Source organism: Panicum virgatum, chromosome 2K, assembly GCF_016808335.1.
Source record: "Panicum virgatum strain AP13 chromosome 2K, P.virgatum_v5, whole genome shotgun sequence".
In the NCBI taxonomy this organism is placed as follows: Eukaryota; Viridiplantae; Streptophyta; class Magnoliopsida; order Poales; family Poaceae; genus Panicum; species Panicum virgatum.
Window position 1 is genome coordinate 11,667,345 of NC_053137.1, and position 16,686 is coordinate 11,684,030.

General features: G+C 46.4%; 1 protein-coding gene and 2 pseudogenes across 1 annotated transcript; all 3 read right to left on the minus strand.

The window, feature by feature from the left end:
- Positions 1 to 958: 958 nt before the first annotated feature.
- On the minus strand, positions 959 to 6,194 carry LOC120695084 (annotated as a pseudogene).
- A 497-nt stretch (positions 6,195 to 6,691) lies between these two features.
- LOC120666581 lies at positions 6,692 to 7,646 on the minus strand (annotated as a pseudogene).
- A 775-nt stretch (positions 7,647 to 8,421) lies between these two features.
- Positions 8,422 to 11,406, minus strand: LOC120666572 (guanosine deaminase-like). Its single transcript, XM_039946446.1, has 5 exons — positions 11,255 to 11,406; positions 9,697 to 9,756; positions 9,128 to 9,318; positions 8,904 to 9,008; positions 8,422 to 8,813 (listed from the first exon to the last, which is right to left on the minus strand). Exons 1-5 carry the CDS (start codon positions 11,268 to 11,270, stop codon positions 8,625 to 8,627), a joined length of 561 nt encoding a protein of 186 aa, XP_039802380.1. The 5' UTR covers positions 11,271 to 11,406; the 3' UTR covers positions 8,422 to 8,624.
- Between the last annotated feature and the right edge of the window lie 5,280 nt (positions 11,407 to 16,686).

Here is a 16,686-nt window from a genome sequence, read left to right on the forward strand (position 1 = left end):
GACGCCCGTCACCTCCACGACTTGGCGTCTTCAACCGCCGTCCGCCTCCTTGGTTTTGTGGCGCAAACCAAGAAACCCGCCTTCCATCGCCGCTTGCGCCCTCGATCCAGGAGTGGACGCCACAGCTGCCGCCCGGTCCGAGCTCCGGTCCCGGCTGCCCTTCACCGCCGTCCACCGCACGGTCCATCGGCCACAGCACCTCCACGGCAGCTCCCCGTCGACACTCGACGCCCGTGTACTTGCAATCCAAAGACCAAGCGCACGATCACACCGCACGGTTGACAATTCACTCATCACAAGCAGGATAGAGTACTCTCGTTCCTCATTTTGTAGTGTCGTCGTGGGCGGAGCTCGACACGCCGGCACGACTCTCCTCCTCCGCGGGCGTGACCCTCCTCCACCGCCAGCCTGACCCTCATCCGTCGCGGGCGGAGCTCAACGCTGCTGATGCGAACCTCCTCTGCCACAGGGACACCACCGTCGAGGGCCGCCGTCGAGAGGCACCGCCACTGAGGAGCCCACCGTCGAGGCACAGCAGCCGAGGAGCGGCAGAGGGTGCGGGAGGGGGCGATACCGAGCGGAGGGATGTGGGATGGCGAGGGGAATACCAAGCGGAGCAGTATAGTGTTGGATGGTGATTTTTTCTCTTTTTTATTTTTTTTACCTAGCCAACTAAGTTTATCTAATTTGTTGGAGATGCTCTTGGTGTTGTCTTTGGGATTGACACACTCAAAAGAAAGGATGCTATTCATGAATATTAAAGTTTACCTTAAGGTCCTGTTTGGTATTTTTTTCCATTGATTTGAGATATGCCCCACCCCCGTGCCACTCTTTTCTCACCTGTGGCTCCACTGTCCTTTTGCCATTGTTGTTATTTTTTCACACATTGAGCTGCTAAGACAGAGTACATGTATAGGTGTTCTCATAGTGCAAACACACAGATGATACATTTGAGCTGCTAGCTCCACAGACAACAGAGCCGTGATGATTTCACCATTCCTTTTGCCTTGTCATACCATCCACTTCTCGTTCTTCCCCGTCTCATTGCCTCACCCGGAGTTTCCCATGCCTTCTCAAAGACCTGCTCGGCGATCCGAGCAGCTTCGCCCTCGACCTGCCTGACCTCGATACCGGATTTCCGGTACTACTCCACGAAAGTGTTCGGGATGGAGGCGTCGAACCCAGCGGCGACGGCGGCCTCCGCCTTGGCCCCATACACCACCTTCTGATTCGCTCAAGACAAGCAACAGTGTGAACAACCATCTTCAGCTACTCTCTTTTTTTTTAAAAAAAAATAGTTCAGTTTACCCAAACTATCATAAAAGACTGGTTTTCAAGCTTCAACTATAAAATCGGATAACGAGGATCATCCAACTATCAAAACCGGACAAGTTTGTATTTTTAAAAAAGGTAAGAAATTCTAATTATATCTAAAAAATCAAAATTAATTCATTTTAAATAGAAAACTATGAAATGGGTACCAAATTTTTTCTAAAAATATAAACTATCTATTATTGATCGATTTGAATCTTATATATTCAAAAATAATTGGTATAACTATATATTTTGAATAATTGAGAAGTAGAATACCAATAGATAAGTTATATTTTTAGAAAAAAATGGTACTAGTTTCATATTTTTCTAATTTTAAATGAATTACTTACAAATTTTTAGTTTAAATTTGAATATTTTTTATTTTTATAAAATGGAAAACCACCTTTGAAACCACCCTAAGTTCCAAACTTGTCACACCCCAAAATTTCAATTTTGGGTTGTGAATATCTTTTCGAATAAAATTATCCATCTTCTGAATATTTCGAGAATTTTCCAGAATTTTCTGGCATTTATTCTCGTTCTCTCTAGGGCTAAATCTATTTAATGGAAAGTTCTAAAATCTTTTTCATGAGGTTCAAGTATTTTATTTGGACTTCTCGTGTCCCAAACTATCTCTAGGATTTTTTCTTGGAATTTTCAGGATATATTTCTTATGGATTAAAAGATGTATCTAGACTTTTCTAGATTTATGTAAGTCTGAAAATATATTCTGAGCGAATCGAAATTTTTTTATCTTTTATTTCCGGACTGTATTCAACTTGGTTTGCCCATCGAGTTTTCATTTCTCTAATCTTTCACCCTGATCAAATCACGCTCGAAACAGAATCTTATCTCGATTTTGACGTTTTCAGGTGATAGTGTGTTGCCATCACCGTCAGCTCGTTTTCGTGTTCGGCACTCATACAAATTAGTTCGGCCTCGCTCTCCTGAACTCCCTAGCTCGCTCCTTCCCTCGGCCTAGCACGACGCTGGTCAAGTGTAGTTACTCCTTTATCTGCTTCCCATCGTCTTTTCGTTGTTGGGTCATCTAATATATAGGGTGCCGCCGCCAGACGTACGTGTTGCCCGTTTCATCACGTCTGCAGTGCGATGGACAGCATCACGGTGGCCGCTTCAACAAGCTGCTTGCTTTCCGGCCCGGTCGGCTCGAGCGCCAGCAAGTCGGTTCGCTCGAGCGCAGCAGACCAGCTAATCTCCACAGCTGCAGTCCTTTGTTATTTATTTTGAACATACGTTTTCCAATTCAATTAATCTATACTCTCACCATCCCAATACGTCTCAGTTCCGATCAATTTTGCTTTGCATTCCAATCAAAACTCTACATGCATGCTTTTATCATCAGCGAATTAACAAATTGTCCGCTTCAAGTTACTATATAATTCTAATAGTTAACTTGATGTTGTTGCAATGGATTATTTTATATTAAACATCTACTTTCATCGTGCAACGAAAGCTCTTACTATTAAATTAATATGTTAACTGGTGAGGCGCACGTGTTACTTCGTCTTTGCTCTTGCGGCCCCTGTTCTTGCCAAATAATCTAGATATCTTTTGGGCCTGAATCCGAGCGGACTCGAGTCAAGTTCGACTCGGCGTCGGCTGCCAGGCGTGGACGCCCAGGGTGGCCTGGCTCTTCTTGAGCCGAGCGCGCGCTCGAGCCCCTGCGCAACCCTGCTGCCGCATCACCGCAGACAAGACCACCCCTGCGAAACCCTCGATCCCTGCATCGCCGCCGTGCCTCCCTGCGATCTCCCCCAACACCGCAGGCCCTAGACCTTCGTGCACCTGCTTTGCCGCCGCCTCCTGCGCTGCGTCGCCCCCCCTCGCGTAGCGCCGCCGCGTGCTCTCCCCTGCGCCCTTCCCTGGAGTCAGCGCCGCCGCCGGCCGCGTGCGCGCTACGCACGGCATCCAGCCCTGCTCATCTGCTCGCCTCGTCTCTCTCTCCCTCACGCAGCGTTGCGGGATGCGGCTCGCCTGGTCGTGAGGCCGAGCCTCCCCGCGACCTCCCTGCTCGCCGCGCGTCCTGCGGCAACGTGCCGTCGCCCCTCGGCCAAGATGCAGTGCGCCACCGTCCCTTCTCTAGCTAAATCCTGCCACCACGGTGAGTCCCTGACGCGGATAGGCCATCAAATTGGATCCCCATTGCATCCTCTTAGTTTCCCCCTACTCACTCTAAGTCCAACAGGCAAGGAACCGCCAGCAGTTTGAGGAGCACCCAGAAGCTCTCTTAATAAAATACGTGCTCAGACATGGTCGCGAAAAAACAAGAGCACCAGGAGCATCGTCCGCCATGGCCACGAGCCATGTGTTTTTTGCAATAAACCCTCCGAGATATCCAATTTTGTTTCAGTTTGTCTCCATCCACCAATATTTGATTCGTTCATCCATACTCATTTATTTAATCAATTTGTTTTCTTTTCATTCAACTTCAGCGCTAGTCCATTAGTCCCGATTCATACCTCTGCAAATTGATATTATATTAATAACTAGCTTCGTATTGCTTCCATGGTATAATATTTAATTATTAAATTATTACTATGCCATTGCACTGCTGAAGTTAAATTATTAAAGTGATATACTACTTTCTGATGTGCACATGTCTTCCTGATGATTTGTCCTTGTACCACCATCTCCCGTGCAATATCTAAAATACTCTCCTCGTCGGATGAGATTTACCTAAACCTTCATATCTTCCTCATTTTAGGTCTGAATTTAATGTTTCCTACGCTCTTGTGATCGTAGCTTCGAGCCCTACCCTTTAGTGTGCTCTTTTAATACTTTTATTCTATTTAGTGCTCTTTTTTTAATTGTGCTTGTTTGTTTGTTTCTTGTATGTTTGTGCCGATGCTTGTCGCGAGTAGAAATAAACGTGGTTCAAGAGCTAAGAAGATGAAGAGTTGGAAGAACAAGAGCTGAAGACTCTGAGCAGTTATTATCTCGATTTAAGGCAAGTATATTTCTTGATCATATTTTGTCCTAATAACATTTACTTTTCGCTTGCATGCATTAATTTTGATAGGTACCTATTTATCCTATTTTGTTTATCCATGTCCTTGAATAACCGGGTTTCTTTTATAAAATCTTTTGGATAGTTTGCTTAGCTGCTGAACAATGGGAATGGGTGGTTTACAACAATGTTATTTGAGACATGAGAATTATGGATATACCTTTTGGAACAATATGATGAATCTATGAACTTGATTAAAATCAACCATGGAGCGACCACCCGGGAAAACAGCGCAACCACAAGGACTATATGGCTCTGGTCTTGGCTGATTAATTAGATGTCTCTAACTTGTTAGTAGCTTATCAAAAGGCGCATGAGAGGGGGCCTAGGTTCAAGAGGGGTACTCAGTCTGCCAAAGGAGTTTGGTATGCCTACGGGGTACGCTCGTTTTAGGGGAGGGTGCACTCGCCTAGCTGCTAAAACCTTAGCGGACTTCTACTGGTTAGGGAGTCTTTGTAAAGGCCTCGTAGTGAATCACTGCCACTCACTAAAGAAAGTGTTTAAGGGCCCTGCAAACCCGGGCACAAAGGGAGACACGACTTTGTGGTGAAAGTGTGCAACCTCTGCAGAGTGAAAACTGATATATCAGCCGTGCTCACGGTCAAGAGCGGCTCGGACCCTCACATGTCTACTTAATTGGAATCTAAACTTTAATTGAGATATTTAATATTCCAAGCTTGATTTATTACTCAGATATCTACTCTTTTTTCATAAATGCGGGATGGTTTCATACATGCATAGTAAATAGGTTGTTAATGTCCAACTATTAATTAAAATGCTTACCGCTTTATTTAGCCATCCTTATTCTTTGCATGTCATTTATTTCCAATATACTTGCTGAGTACGACATGTGCTCACCCTTGCTATACCAACACTGCTCAGAGAAGAAAGTTGCAATGGAGCTAAAGATGTTGTTGAGTTCTAGGTATACGCAACTCCCGGTCGATTGCCTGTGAAGTGTGGAGCTGTCATTTCCAGAATAAGCTGTATATCTCTGATAGGCTTTTATTCACTGTAAATTTCTTTTACGTGACATTGTTGCTCATTATTCTATTATGATGTCGCTATATGTATGGACTTGATCCTGGCATACATTATGCATTCGGGTTTCTTTTAAAAACTGGGTGTGACAAAATTTGTCCGATCTCAACAGTTGGATATCCTCTGTTATTCGGTTTTGTAATTGAAGGCTGAAAATCAAATTTTTTAAGAAGAAGATGAAGATATTCTTGTAGTTCCTCATCAAAATAAAATCTCAATTTTCCCCGGTTAAGCAACGGCGCGCATGAGCAGTCATGTATGGAGTAGTATATATGAACCTTGATTTTGGATGTGCGAATGAAGGCGAAGCACATCGGGCACGGCTCGCACGAAGCGTAGATCTCTCATAGTCTCATATCCTGAGAGGTCGAGTCTCCCTAGCCTCCTGCAAGCCTGCAACCGTGTGAGGAAACAGGTGGAAGATCCAAACGCAAACGTGCTCGGCATTTTCGCTAACCTGTCTGATCGCGGCCACTTCAGACGCGTGCGCCGACGGATCGGTGTTCTTCCGGACCAGGTTGTGGCAGCTGGCCACCACGGCGCCGTCGCCGCCGAACGGGCCGGCCTCCGTCGCCACGCGCGGCTGCCGGGTAAGGCTGTCCGCATTTCCCGTTCGGTACCCTATCTTCCAGTATGGGTTTACCGTATAAAAACTACTGCAGCGGGCAACGGTCAAAGAAACGGTATCCAACGAAGAGAGAGGAGGAACTGGACGTGGCAAGGGGCCCGCGACCTGCGCGCCATCCCAACCACCGGCCGGCAAGCGGGGAGAGAGAGAGCCACCGTTACGCATACCCTGGGGCACCTCCATGGACGGCAGGAGCTGGGAGAACGGAGCTCAAGTTCCGAGGCAACGTGTCCGCTGGGGAGAGAGAGGGTGGGTAGCGGCCAACACGCTCGGGCTCGGCTCGCCGATGAAGACGACGGCGCACTGACATGTGATGGTGATGGGGCGAGGCCACGAGGTTGCCGGGGTCGCTGTCTCGTGGCTGACGCCGAGCCACTAGTAACTGTCGCGGCTGCCTCTTCGCCCAGATGTCCGCCGGTGTGTCGGTGAAGTCGCCGGCGACGAGCAATTCAGGTGGCGGAGATTCTGAAGAACACCGCTGCCCCGTCAGGATCGGGTTGAAATTTGATGGCAGGATGTTAAAAATTTGCTGGAAAAATAAATAAATAAATGTTTTGCTGATTTATTTCCTCGCTTGCCAAATTCCTAGTGCTTTTGAAAGTTACTCAGCACCCATCCGTGAAGACCGTGTTTTGGTTTGGTCCATCGACAGTTCAAGCTTCATCGGAACATTCATAAAATTCAAGTCAACTATTTAGATTTTTTTTTAAAAAAAATATGGTCTTTGGTTGCATAGTTCAATGCACATAGCCTGGGGCGTTATTACAAAGTCACAGCTCAAGACACAGATTACAAATGAACAATCATATGACGTTTGAAGTCCCGGTTCCACAAACAACACAAACATGAACACGACCATGGCGTTGCTCATTTAGCTTTCACAAATAATTTGCAAGAAAAAAAAAAGCTTTCACAAACCATCCATGATCAACCTTCTTGTCTTGTCTTCTCCGGCACATCACTTCATTCAGAATTTCTCCTTCTCAAAGACCTCCTCAGCGATCCGGGCTGCCTCGCCCTCGGCCTGCCTGACCTCTATGCCGGATTTCTTATAGTACTCTACGAAAGCATCAGGGATGGCGCCGTGGAACCCAGCAGCGGCTGCAACCTCTGCCTTGGCTCCATACACCACCTTCTGCAATTGCCGGGCAATCATCTTCAGCTATTTTTTTCTCTTTTTTTCTGTGTGCGCGAATATACTCCTTGCAGTTCGTCAGGAAAAAAAAGGGGAAAATGGGCAGTGGGGCAGCAGCGATGTATGAACCTTGATCTTGGATAGGCTGATTAAGCCGAAGCACATTGGGCATGGCTCACAGGACGATTAGATCTCACAGTCGGAGAGGTTGATCTTTCCTAGTTTTTTGCAGGCCTAAGATGTGACAAGATCAAGATGAGTGTGTGAAGCAAATGGGCATGGTTACTCACAGGATGCATAGATCTAGTAGAATCTGACCTCTCTTATCGCGGTTACTTCAGCTGTTCAGCATGAGCCGATGGATCAGTGTCCTTGAGGACCAAGTTGTGGCAGCTGACCACCTCTTCGTCGCCGCGGACGATGACCGCCCCGAACGGGCCGCCGCCGCCGCCATCAACTGCTCGGTAGGCCAAACCCCAAATCAGAGACTCCTTAAGCGATTACTAGAACACAAAACAAAAATTTGAGGAATCAAGAAACTGGAAATCTCACACTACTCTGTCCATCACTCCCAATTCCAAGTTCTATCGAACTGCAGTTCGACCCAAACAGAACCTCATGATTATCCAACGTATCGGGTCATGAACAGAGTTCGTCAGCATGAATTGAAGAGAGTGAGTATTTCAAAAAAAAAAAAAAGGGGGGGGGGGGGGGGGGAGTGAGTGAAAACATACATGATGTTCCCTGGGGCGCCTCCATGGATGGCACTGGCAGGAGCAGAATAGAAGAAGAAGCTAGGGCTCCCAGCGGCGACGGCGAAGGGAGGAGATATCCTGAATTCCTGATGGGGACAAGTTTGGGATCGCTGTCTCCTGCAGTGGTGCTCGTATGAAGTATGATTCCAGTTGGTTGGTAGTGGGGAAGGTACTGTACACTGTACACAACTAGCATACAGATCTCCACATGGACAACATATGAAGATGTGTTGATACCAAAAAGAAAAAAAAAACAAACTTGTAAGGAAGTGATTGTATGAGAACCTTAAAAATGAGAAAGATCACACTTTACACAGGCTTTTGTGTTGAAACATATCTTGATATGCTCCGGCTACTTGCATCTAAATCATTTTCTCTAGTCCACCGGGTTGAGTCAGTACATTCTGCTGAACAAAGTTCATCAACGAGGGAAACCTGTACCTGAAATTGGTATTTCGTTCTCAATTTGCATTCGTTCTCTGTGCTAGTTAACTCAAATTCAAAACGTGCTAAGGTACCATAAGAATGACAGCAACTGAATTCCATTAACTGCGCATTAAGCTACAGCAAAGAACCACCTTGTAAGTTTACATGACATTGGGATATCCTCGGCATGTAACACATTTGGACAGATAGTTTTCTGAAGCAATGGAAATCTGGGCATCCTATTATTCCTTCTGAATGAGCATTGTACAAATATGAGATTTGTTTTTCTGCTAAACATCAGTACATCTGGAACTTCTCCTTGGTCTTCTCGAAGACCTGCTCAGCGATCAGCGCTCCGTTGCCCTCAGCCTTCTTGATCTCCAGGTTGGCCTTCTGGTAGAACCCAGTGCCTCTCAGAGCATCAGCGATGAAGTCATCGAATCCAATGGCAATGGCAGCCTCCGCCTTAGCTCCATAAACTAGCCTCTGCATTGCAGAATGAGTAGAAATGTTAGACAAAAGTATCAGCTGAGTTCAGAAGGCTAAGCAATCAAAACAGCAGAGCAGAGCATGGACCTTGATCCGAGAAAGATGAACTGCACCGAAGCACATTGGGCATGGCTCGCAGGAGGCATAAATTTCACAGTCGGACAGCTCAATTTTCCCTAGCTTTTTGCAAGCCTGAAATATGAACATGCAGAGATTATGTGAAGCAGATATCAAAGAATGGAATGGGCTACTAAAGATCACAAGAAAGATGTGTTAACTTCTGACAGTGGCTTGAACTTGAAGCATTTTACCTCTCTTATTGCAGTTACTTCAGCATGAGCTGTTGGATCAGTGTGCTTCAGAACCATGTTATGGCAGCTAACTACTACTTCATCATTACGGACAACCACCGCACCAAACGGACCTCCATCACCGCAATCGACTCCCCGATAGGCTTCTTCCACTGCTTTTGTCAAGAATTTGTGGTCCCTGTCCTGTACGGCTGCAAAAGTTGCGAGAACGTGTGTTTTTACAGTTTTCTTGCTGTCCTTTACATATTTCAATTTAACAAAGACTGAACACTATGACTGTTTAGATCAGATATAAATGCTTGATTTTTGTCTGTAAGTTAAGCTGTGCAATTACATGGGACCTAGAAGTAAAAAAAAGTGATTTCATTGTTGTACTTGTATGGTCTCAGGTTCTAAATAGCGGGCTAAGGGGTTTAGCGGCTGGACTCTGAAAACAGCTAATAGCGGGCTAAATGAGGCTATAGCGGGCTATAGCGGCTAAATTACATGTGAGTTCAAATAGCGGCACCATGCATAAATAGCTATAGCGGTCTATAGCGGAAGCTATAGCGGGAGATTTAAAACTTCACCTTCCTGATGACCAGCAAATGCAGCGGCCACCGAGATGGTTCCATCCTTTGACTGCACAACTACATTTAAAAAGTAAAGGAACATTTAGATCATAAGCAGTATACCCTTCACCTAACATTGATCATAGAAGTGATACGACAAGAAAACTGAGTATATTTCTTCCATTGTCCTGAAAATGTTGTGTCCGAGCTACCACAAAGAAATCAGTCAGGCAGGCAAGAAAATGGGTAGCAGCACAGTGATGAAGGTTCTCATTTCAAGCACTTACATATAAAAAAAAAGAGTTCTCATTTTAAGCAAAGACATTATTTCAACTTAGCTCATCACATCACATCAATTCTGACTAATACGATTCTATGAGACAAATACTATGGCACAGTTGCAGACAGGAGATGGTCAGTTCAGCACTTTCATCAGACTTCAACATATTTAAGTAGGTCCTAACTTTGTGATTCTAAACCCAACAACCTTTGTGTCAGATTACAGAATGTCCTAGCGGTACAGGGTTACATATGGTGCGAAACACCACATTCAGGCACTATTTCCTGTCACTTGGTAGTTGATACCTACTCCATAGTCCATGGCCGTGTTTAGTTACAAAAATCAAAATTCCAAAAAAAATTTCCGGCACCTGCATGGAGATTTAAATCTAGACGAAATAAAAAACGCATTGCGACTGCTGTCTGTAAATGGCGAGACGAATCTAATGAACCTAATTAGACTGTAATTAGATGCTAAATTGCTACAGTAATGCTACAGTAAATAACCTCTGATGACGGATTAATTAGACTCATTAGATTCGTCTCGCGATTTACAGACAAGTTCTGAAATTATTTTTGTGATTAGTCTATGTTTAGTACTTCAAATGTAGAAAGATGTCTTTTCAAAAACTTTACAACGCGCAACTAAACACGGCGCATATATGTATTTAGCATCAGCAGTTGGTGGCAGGACGCCTTTGGGATGAGCGGGCATGACAGACAAGATTGACAGCATGGCTCACAATCCAACCACAAAGGACGCCTTTGGCTGACTGATGAACGTTCCAAAGGCACAGGACAGGAAACCACGGAGCAAGAGCAAAGGAACATTATGCCTGACACATGGATCTGCATCTCGAGGCTACAATAACACAACACCGATGGGCGATTGCTGACACATGCGTGTGCATCCACCAACCATGTAACAGTAAACTTAAGGCAACGATGCGTGCTTCGACGGATTCCAGCGAGAGAGAGAGAAAAAAAATGTGTGAGGCAAAAAGCTACCAAATTGGGACCTCTTTCTCGGTTTCTCCTAACAACAGAGCTGAGCGCTCCAGGAAGCATGGAGCAGCGGCCTGACCCAACCAGTGCCTGCATTCCACGGGATTTAGGCTATACATAACCGACTCTGGTACCGAAGGAAGTTGAACTCCGATCGGCGCGGAACCAGTAACCGAGGGCGATCCGTGTCCCGGAGCCACCAGAAGCAGAGCGCACCCGATCCAGAAAGATTCAGACGCCAAGAGCCCCCGTCGCCCGAAACAGGGGGGGGGGGAGCGGGAGGGAAACGTACCCTGCGCCTCCTCCATGGCGGCGGCGGGGGGGAGGGCTCCGGCAACTCCCGAGCGCGCGCGAGAGAGGAAGGGGATGACTTGTCCCGCGACGATGGCGTCTCGTGCGTTGCCCGCCGCTCGTCTAACTAAATAAGAAGGCGGGTGGGCCCCCCGGGGGGGGTGCGACTCCGCTTCGCGCCACCCGGAGCCGCTGGCAAGCGGGACGGGCACCGGCCACCCACGCTGGCCTTGTTTGGTTTTGCAAGAATCTAACGCGCACATTTTTCGAGAAGAGAATTTCATATATATGGTGTACTAAATGAAGTCAATTTATAAATTTTTTTAGAGATGTGTGTAACTTTTCACGACGAATCTAATGACGGTAATCATCCTCTAATCGCGCGGTCAAAGACCTCATTAGATTCTTCAGAGTCACTAGTGCAGGGATTCTGAAGTTGATTTTATAAACTGACTTTGTTTGACACCGTAATTAGTGGTCAAAGTTGTTACTATTCCTAGCGTGCTATAATTGTAGCACAACCAAACAACGCCCTTGTCCGCGGCTGGCGGGTCGGGCGGCGCCGCCGTGTGAACCCCGTGGACCAGGCGCACCGCCGCCGGTGGTGGTGGGCCCTCTCGTGTAGCGGCCATGTGCGGCGGGGTGCCTTGGCGTACGGGCTAAGCACTCCGTCCGCCCCCGTCGCCGGCGCCGGCCACGCCACCCCCGGCGCTCTCCGATCACATGCCTTCGTGTTCGCTCCCAGTGTGTTTGGATTAGCTATGCATCATGACAATCGGATAACAATCTAACTTTGAGATTTTTAACGGTACAGATCAAAAAAAAAATCTTTGTTACTGCTCCTCTCTTCTCTTTTTAAATGACAATGTAGTGCTCCTGCAAATTTCTTTTAAAAAACACATCCAAATTTTCTTAAATATAAATGGTACGAATGGCCAGATTACTGCGGTAGAAATTAAACCACCTAGATTCTTATAGTCACGTAATGGTCTAGTAAAATCCAATCAACACGCATAAATGCATAGCCGAAAAGTCCAACCACCACCTGTATTCCATGGATCTAGATGGTTGTGACTCTGCCCCTTCGACCAAGACCTTGCTCTTTACCGTATCGATCTTCCCATCCAAACAAGCCGGGGCATTCCTCTTTGTCGAATACCACGGTGGTAATACTCATAGTCCTAGTGGTATATTCACAGTCTAAATTGGTTCTTACATATTTTTAGTTTAAAATTATACACGATTAGAGCCTGATTCTTTTAGGACCAGTCCTTAGATAATTCAAGTCAAATTTTGATGCTCTTTATCACCTCTAAGTACAATCCATCCTTAGATAATTCAAGTCAAATTTTGATGCTCTTTATCACCTCTAAGTACAATCCATCACTGCTGGAGATTAGCTGAATACTAGTATGCCACATTTTATTGCAATGTTTTGGATCGGACATCGGACTTTTTTTTTTAATTTTGAATGGGGACGTCGGACTTTTTAGACACCCAAGTTGAGAAAACAAAAAAAGAAGTAAAGGATATCCAATAGTAAGGAGTTAAAAGTAACGCGTTGTGGAAGGAAAGAAACGCGCGTTTGTTTGAGCGCCATGTCTCGACGAGTCCACGGTGCGCGAGCTCCTGGAACGCGCTGGACATTCGTCTGTGGACAGCGGCTGGGGCTCGGCGCTTAGGTTGTCTAAAGCCAGAGTACTCCTCCTTTAAATTATAATAGGTTGTTTGAATTTTTTTGACTTCAAATTTGACTACTCGTATTATTCAAAAAATTTATGCAAATATAGCCAACTTTAAGTCATTCATAACTTGTATTCATAAAGCAAGCCACAATAAGAGTGATATCTTGCTCAAATTTTTGAATAAGACGACTGGTCAAACTTGATGTAAAAGAAATTAAATAATCTATAATTTGGAACGGACTGCAACTTTTTTAGATTGTAACGAGATTCATCTAATTAAAACAATGTTAAGTACCAAGAAGCTATGTAGAGAAAGGTATCGAGCCAACCGAACACTTAAGTATATGTTATTATTTTTTTAATTTTTAATGTATTTGCATTATTAAGGATATTAGGAACAAATAAACAGTGCGGCTTTTTAATCACAACTACTATAATTAATTAGGGGTAATAAGATTATTTCTTTCTACTAGTAATATGTCTGAAATTTTTTAAATAAATAGTCTTTGTGTTACCGAAGGAGTATTTTGGGAAGGAGGGAGTACAAGATAAGCTAGCCACTCGATCCTCGGTCTCCGTGCATACGTGGGTGTCCTACCCTTAAGCCTTATCATCACTTTGCCAAACGATAATAAGATAATAATCATGTGCTGGCTCATGATGCTGACACGTACGCCATCCGTCAAAGCATCTTCCCGGAAGGTGATCTGATTCATGCACGAGGAAGCCGATGGAGCACGTACCATCATGTGTCGTGTGGGCACAGCGTCCAGCGAGCGTGGTTGGTACGTGGCGTCCAGAGCGTGCTGCGGATAATGCGAGGCGTGTGGCTTTGCTGAGTGGAGACGTACGTACGTCGTCACAACACAAGGGCGAGCGGCCAGGAAGCGGTAGCACTCCATATATAGACCCGCCTACGTGTGTGATTCCATCAACCACATCTGTTGATCATGTTTAGATACACAATAAAAAATTATATAAAAAATCAAATGATCTATAATTTTAGAGGGAATAGCATTGAAAGCTGTTTGAAAGAAGAAAAAGAATATAGTTATACTTAACTTTCTTGTTACTGCATCAACATTTCAGTTGTTTGCACCATAAGATAAGGTTTTAGTTGCGAAAAGTGTATGTAGCATAGCGGTTACAAGAGCCTCGGTAGCACATCAGGTCCTGTATTTAACTCCTCGTGGGAGCGAAAATTCTAAAATTTAACGGTGTCAGTTGTGTATTCAATGCTAGATGATGTCTCCGTTCACAACGAGGCACTTGTGGTGACTTTATCAATTTTGAGGATTTGCCGTGCCAGTCTTCGAAAATGCTCATAGGAGTAGAGTTTGTGTATGCGTATTTATAGAGATGTAAATGTACTACATTATGAGTGATTGATTTGTACTGTGTATCTGAAAAAAAAATAAGGTTTAGGTTTACATCTCCCATCTGTCACATCCCGCCGTCTAGCAACTCACATAACAGCGTCGTTATGGTTATGGTTATGGTTATGGTTGTGCCATGGACTTTCACTTTCCAAAAGGTTGGTGGGCTATTTAGGCCAATGGAAGCGGAAAACGTCGGACATACCTGTCGTTGGCCCCGCCATGGTGAGTGAGATCATTTTTCTTCATATTTCTTACCATGGGCTTCGGGAACAGCCTAGGTTTGGCTCACTGTTTGCTGGATACCATGGGCCAGCCTTGGTGTCGGAATGTTCTAGCCATTTGCAATTTTCCATTTCTACAAAAAAAAAACAATGAAAGCCAGAAACAGTCGGAGAAACCACATGAGCTTTTTGGTTAACCAAAAGCTAACTTTAATTTTAAAGCCATCTTTTAGAAAGCCCAAAACAAACCGACTAGCACGAGACAAGATGGCACCTATGACAACAGGAGTTTAAAGAGCTTAGAGCTAGCTAGTAAATTAGTTTTTAATCGTTGAACAGTCTATAAAGTGACGAGATAGCACTAGAAGAAGAGATGATCTCGCACATCTCCCAATACATTTCTCTCTCGCAACACTTCTCCCAATGCTATCAGCTACTCTTGTTTTTCTTTTTCTTTTTTTTGGCTTTGAGCTAGCTGCTGCCTTATACCATTGGACACCGCCTTATGCCTAAGAGCAAGGCTAATAACCTCGCCGAGCAGCCGGCTGCATGTGCGGTTGTCCTCCCGTTTCTGCGCCCGCTACTGGCGGTATGTCAGCGGTTCAGTGCATACGAGCCCACATGCAGGGAACAGAGCGCCTGCTTGAGCCGGTGGGGAGCAAAACGTTGGCTTTCTTCTCTCTCGTCTCTTCTCTCTCCTCCACATAGAATTCAGTCTGCTTGTAGCTTTCTATAATACTTGCTCTAACATCACTTGGCAAAAAGATAAGAATTTCAGTGGATAAATTCCATTTTTTGCAATCCAACTCTTGCCTCGGTTTGATTTTCGCCATTGAACTTCAAAACCAAGTATCTTCGACCACTCAACTATGAAAACCGTTCATTTTCATTTTTGACCATCGGGCAGTTTTGGTGGCCGGTTTCGCTGACATGGACGGCACATGGCTGTGGGACCCACTTGTCAGCCATCCTCTCTCCTCTTTCTCTTTCTTTTCTCCTCCCTCTTTCTTCTCTCCTCTCTCCGGCGAGGTACCTGGACGGCGGGGAGGCCGGGGAGGTTCCCGAGCCGCCGCCGCACCCCCTGCCCCGACGGCCGCCACCGCCGCTCCCTCCTTCCTCCCCTGCCCCGCCGGGCGCCCCCTGCCTTTGTCGCCGCCCCTGCTCTACCGCTTGCCCAGCCCAGCCTCGCCGCCCCCGTTCGTGTCCGGCGAGCTGCCCTAACAAGGCGCGCGCAGCGCGACGCCGCGGCGGCTTGGCGCGGTAGCCAGCGGGGGTAGGCGGCCATGAGGCTAATGGAGGCCGGGCGCGCGCGCACCAGCTGTCCAAGGGAGTGACGAAGCTCACCGGCTAAGCGCAGCGTGGGGACCGGTGGCGAGGAGGCGGGGCGACGACGTCCGACGGCGGTGGCGATGGAGCTCCGCCGAGGAGGACCTGCAGAAGGGGAATCGACCAGGTGAGGACCGGAATCGGTCGAGGAGAGGACATGGAAGCTCCCTGTGCAAGGAATTGAAGGGAGCCTCATCGGAGACGACGAATCGAGGACGGCCGGCGGTGGGGAAGAAGGTTGCGCCACCAGCGCTGCGCCTCGCCGCCAGGGCGCGCCAGAGAGGAGGGAGGGGGCGGAGGGCCACACGCGCCGGAGAGGAGGGAGGGGCCGACGGCTTGCCCTGCGCGCGGCGGAGAGAGAAATAGGAGAGAGAAAGAGAGAAAGAGAGAAATAGTAGAGAGATAAAAAAGAAGATGACAGGTGGGTCCCACCGACATGTGGCAGCCACGTCAGCAAAACCACACCCAAAACCATCATGATGGCCAAATGTGAACGGTTTTGAGAGTTCGATGGTCAAGGATACCCGGTTTTGGAGTTCAATGGCCAAAACCACACCGACAAAAATGGCCAAAAATGGACTTTATAATAAGATAAGAACCATGTGCTGGCTCATGCTGACACGTACGCCATCCGTCGAAGCATCTTCCCCGCCGGAAGGTGATCTGATCCATGCACGTAGCAGCTTGTCGTGTGGGCGCAGCCAGCGTGGTTGGTGCCGTCCAAATAATCACGCTGCGGATAATGTGATACGGTGATACCATCAACCACATCATCAATTCATCATCTCCCTTATTATATATACTAAGCAATTATACATGTGC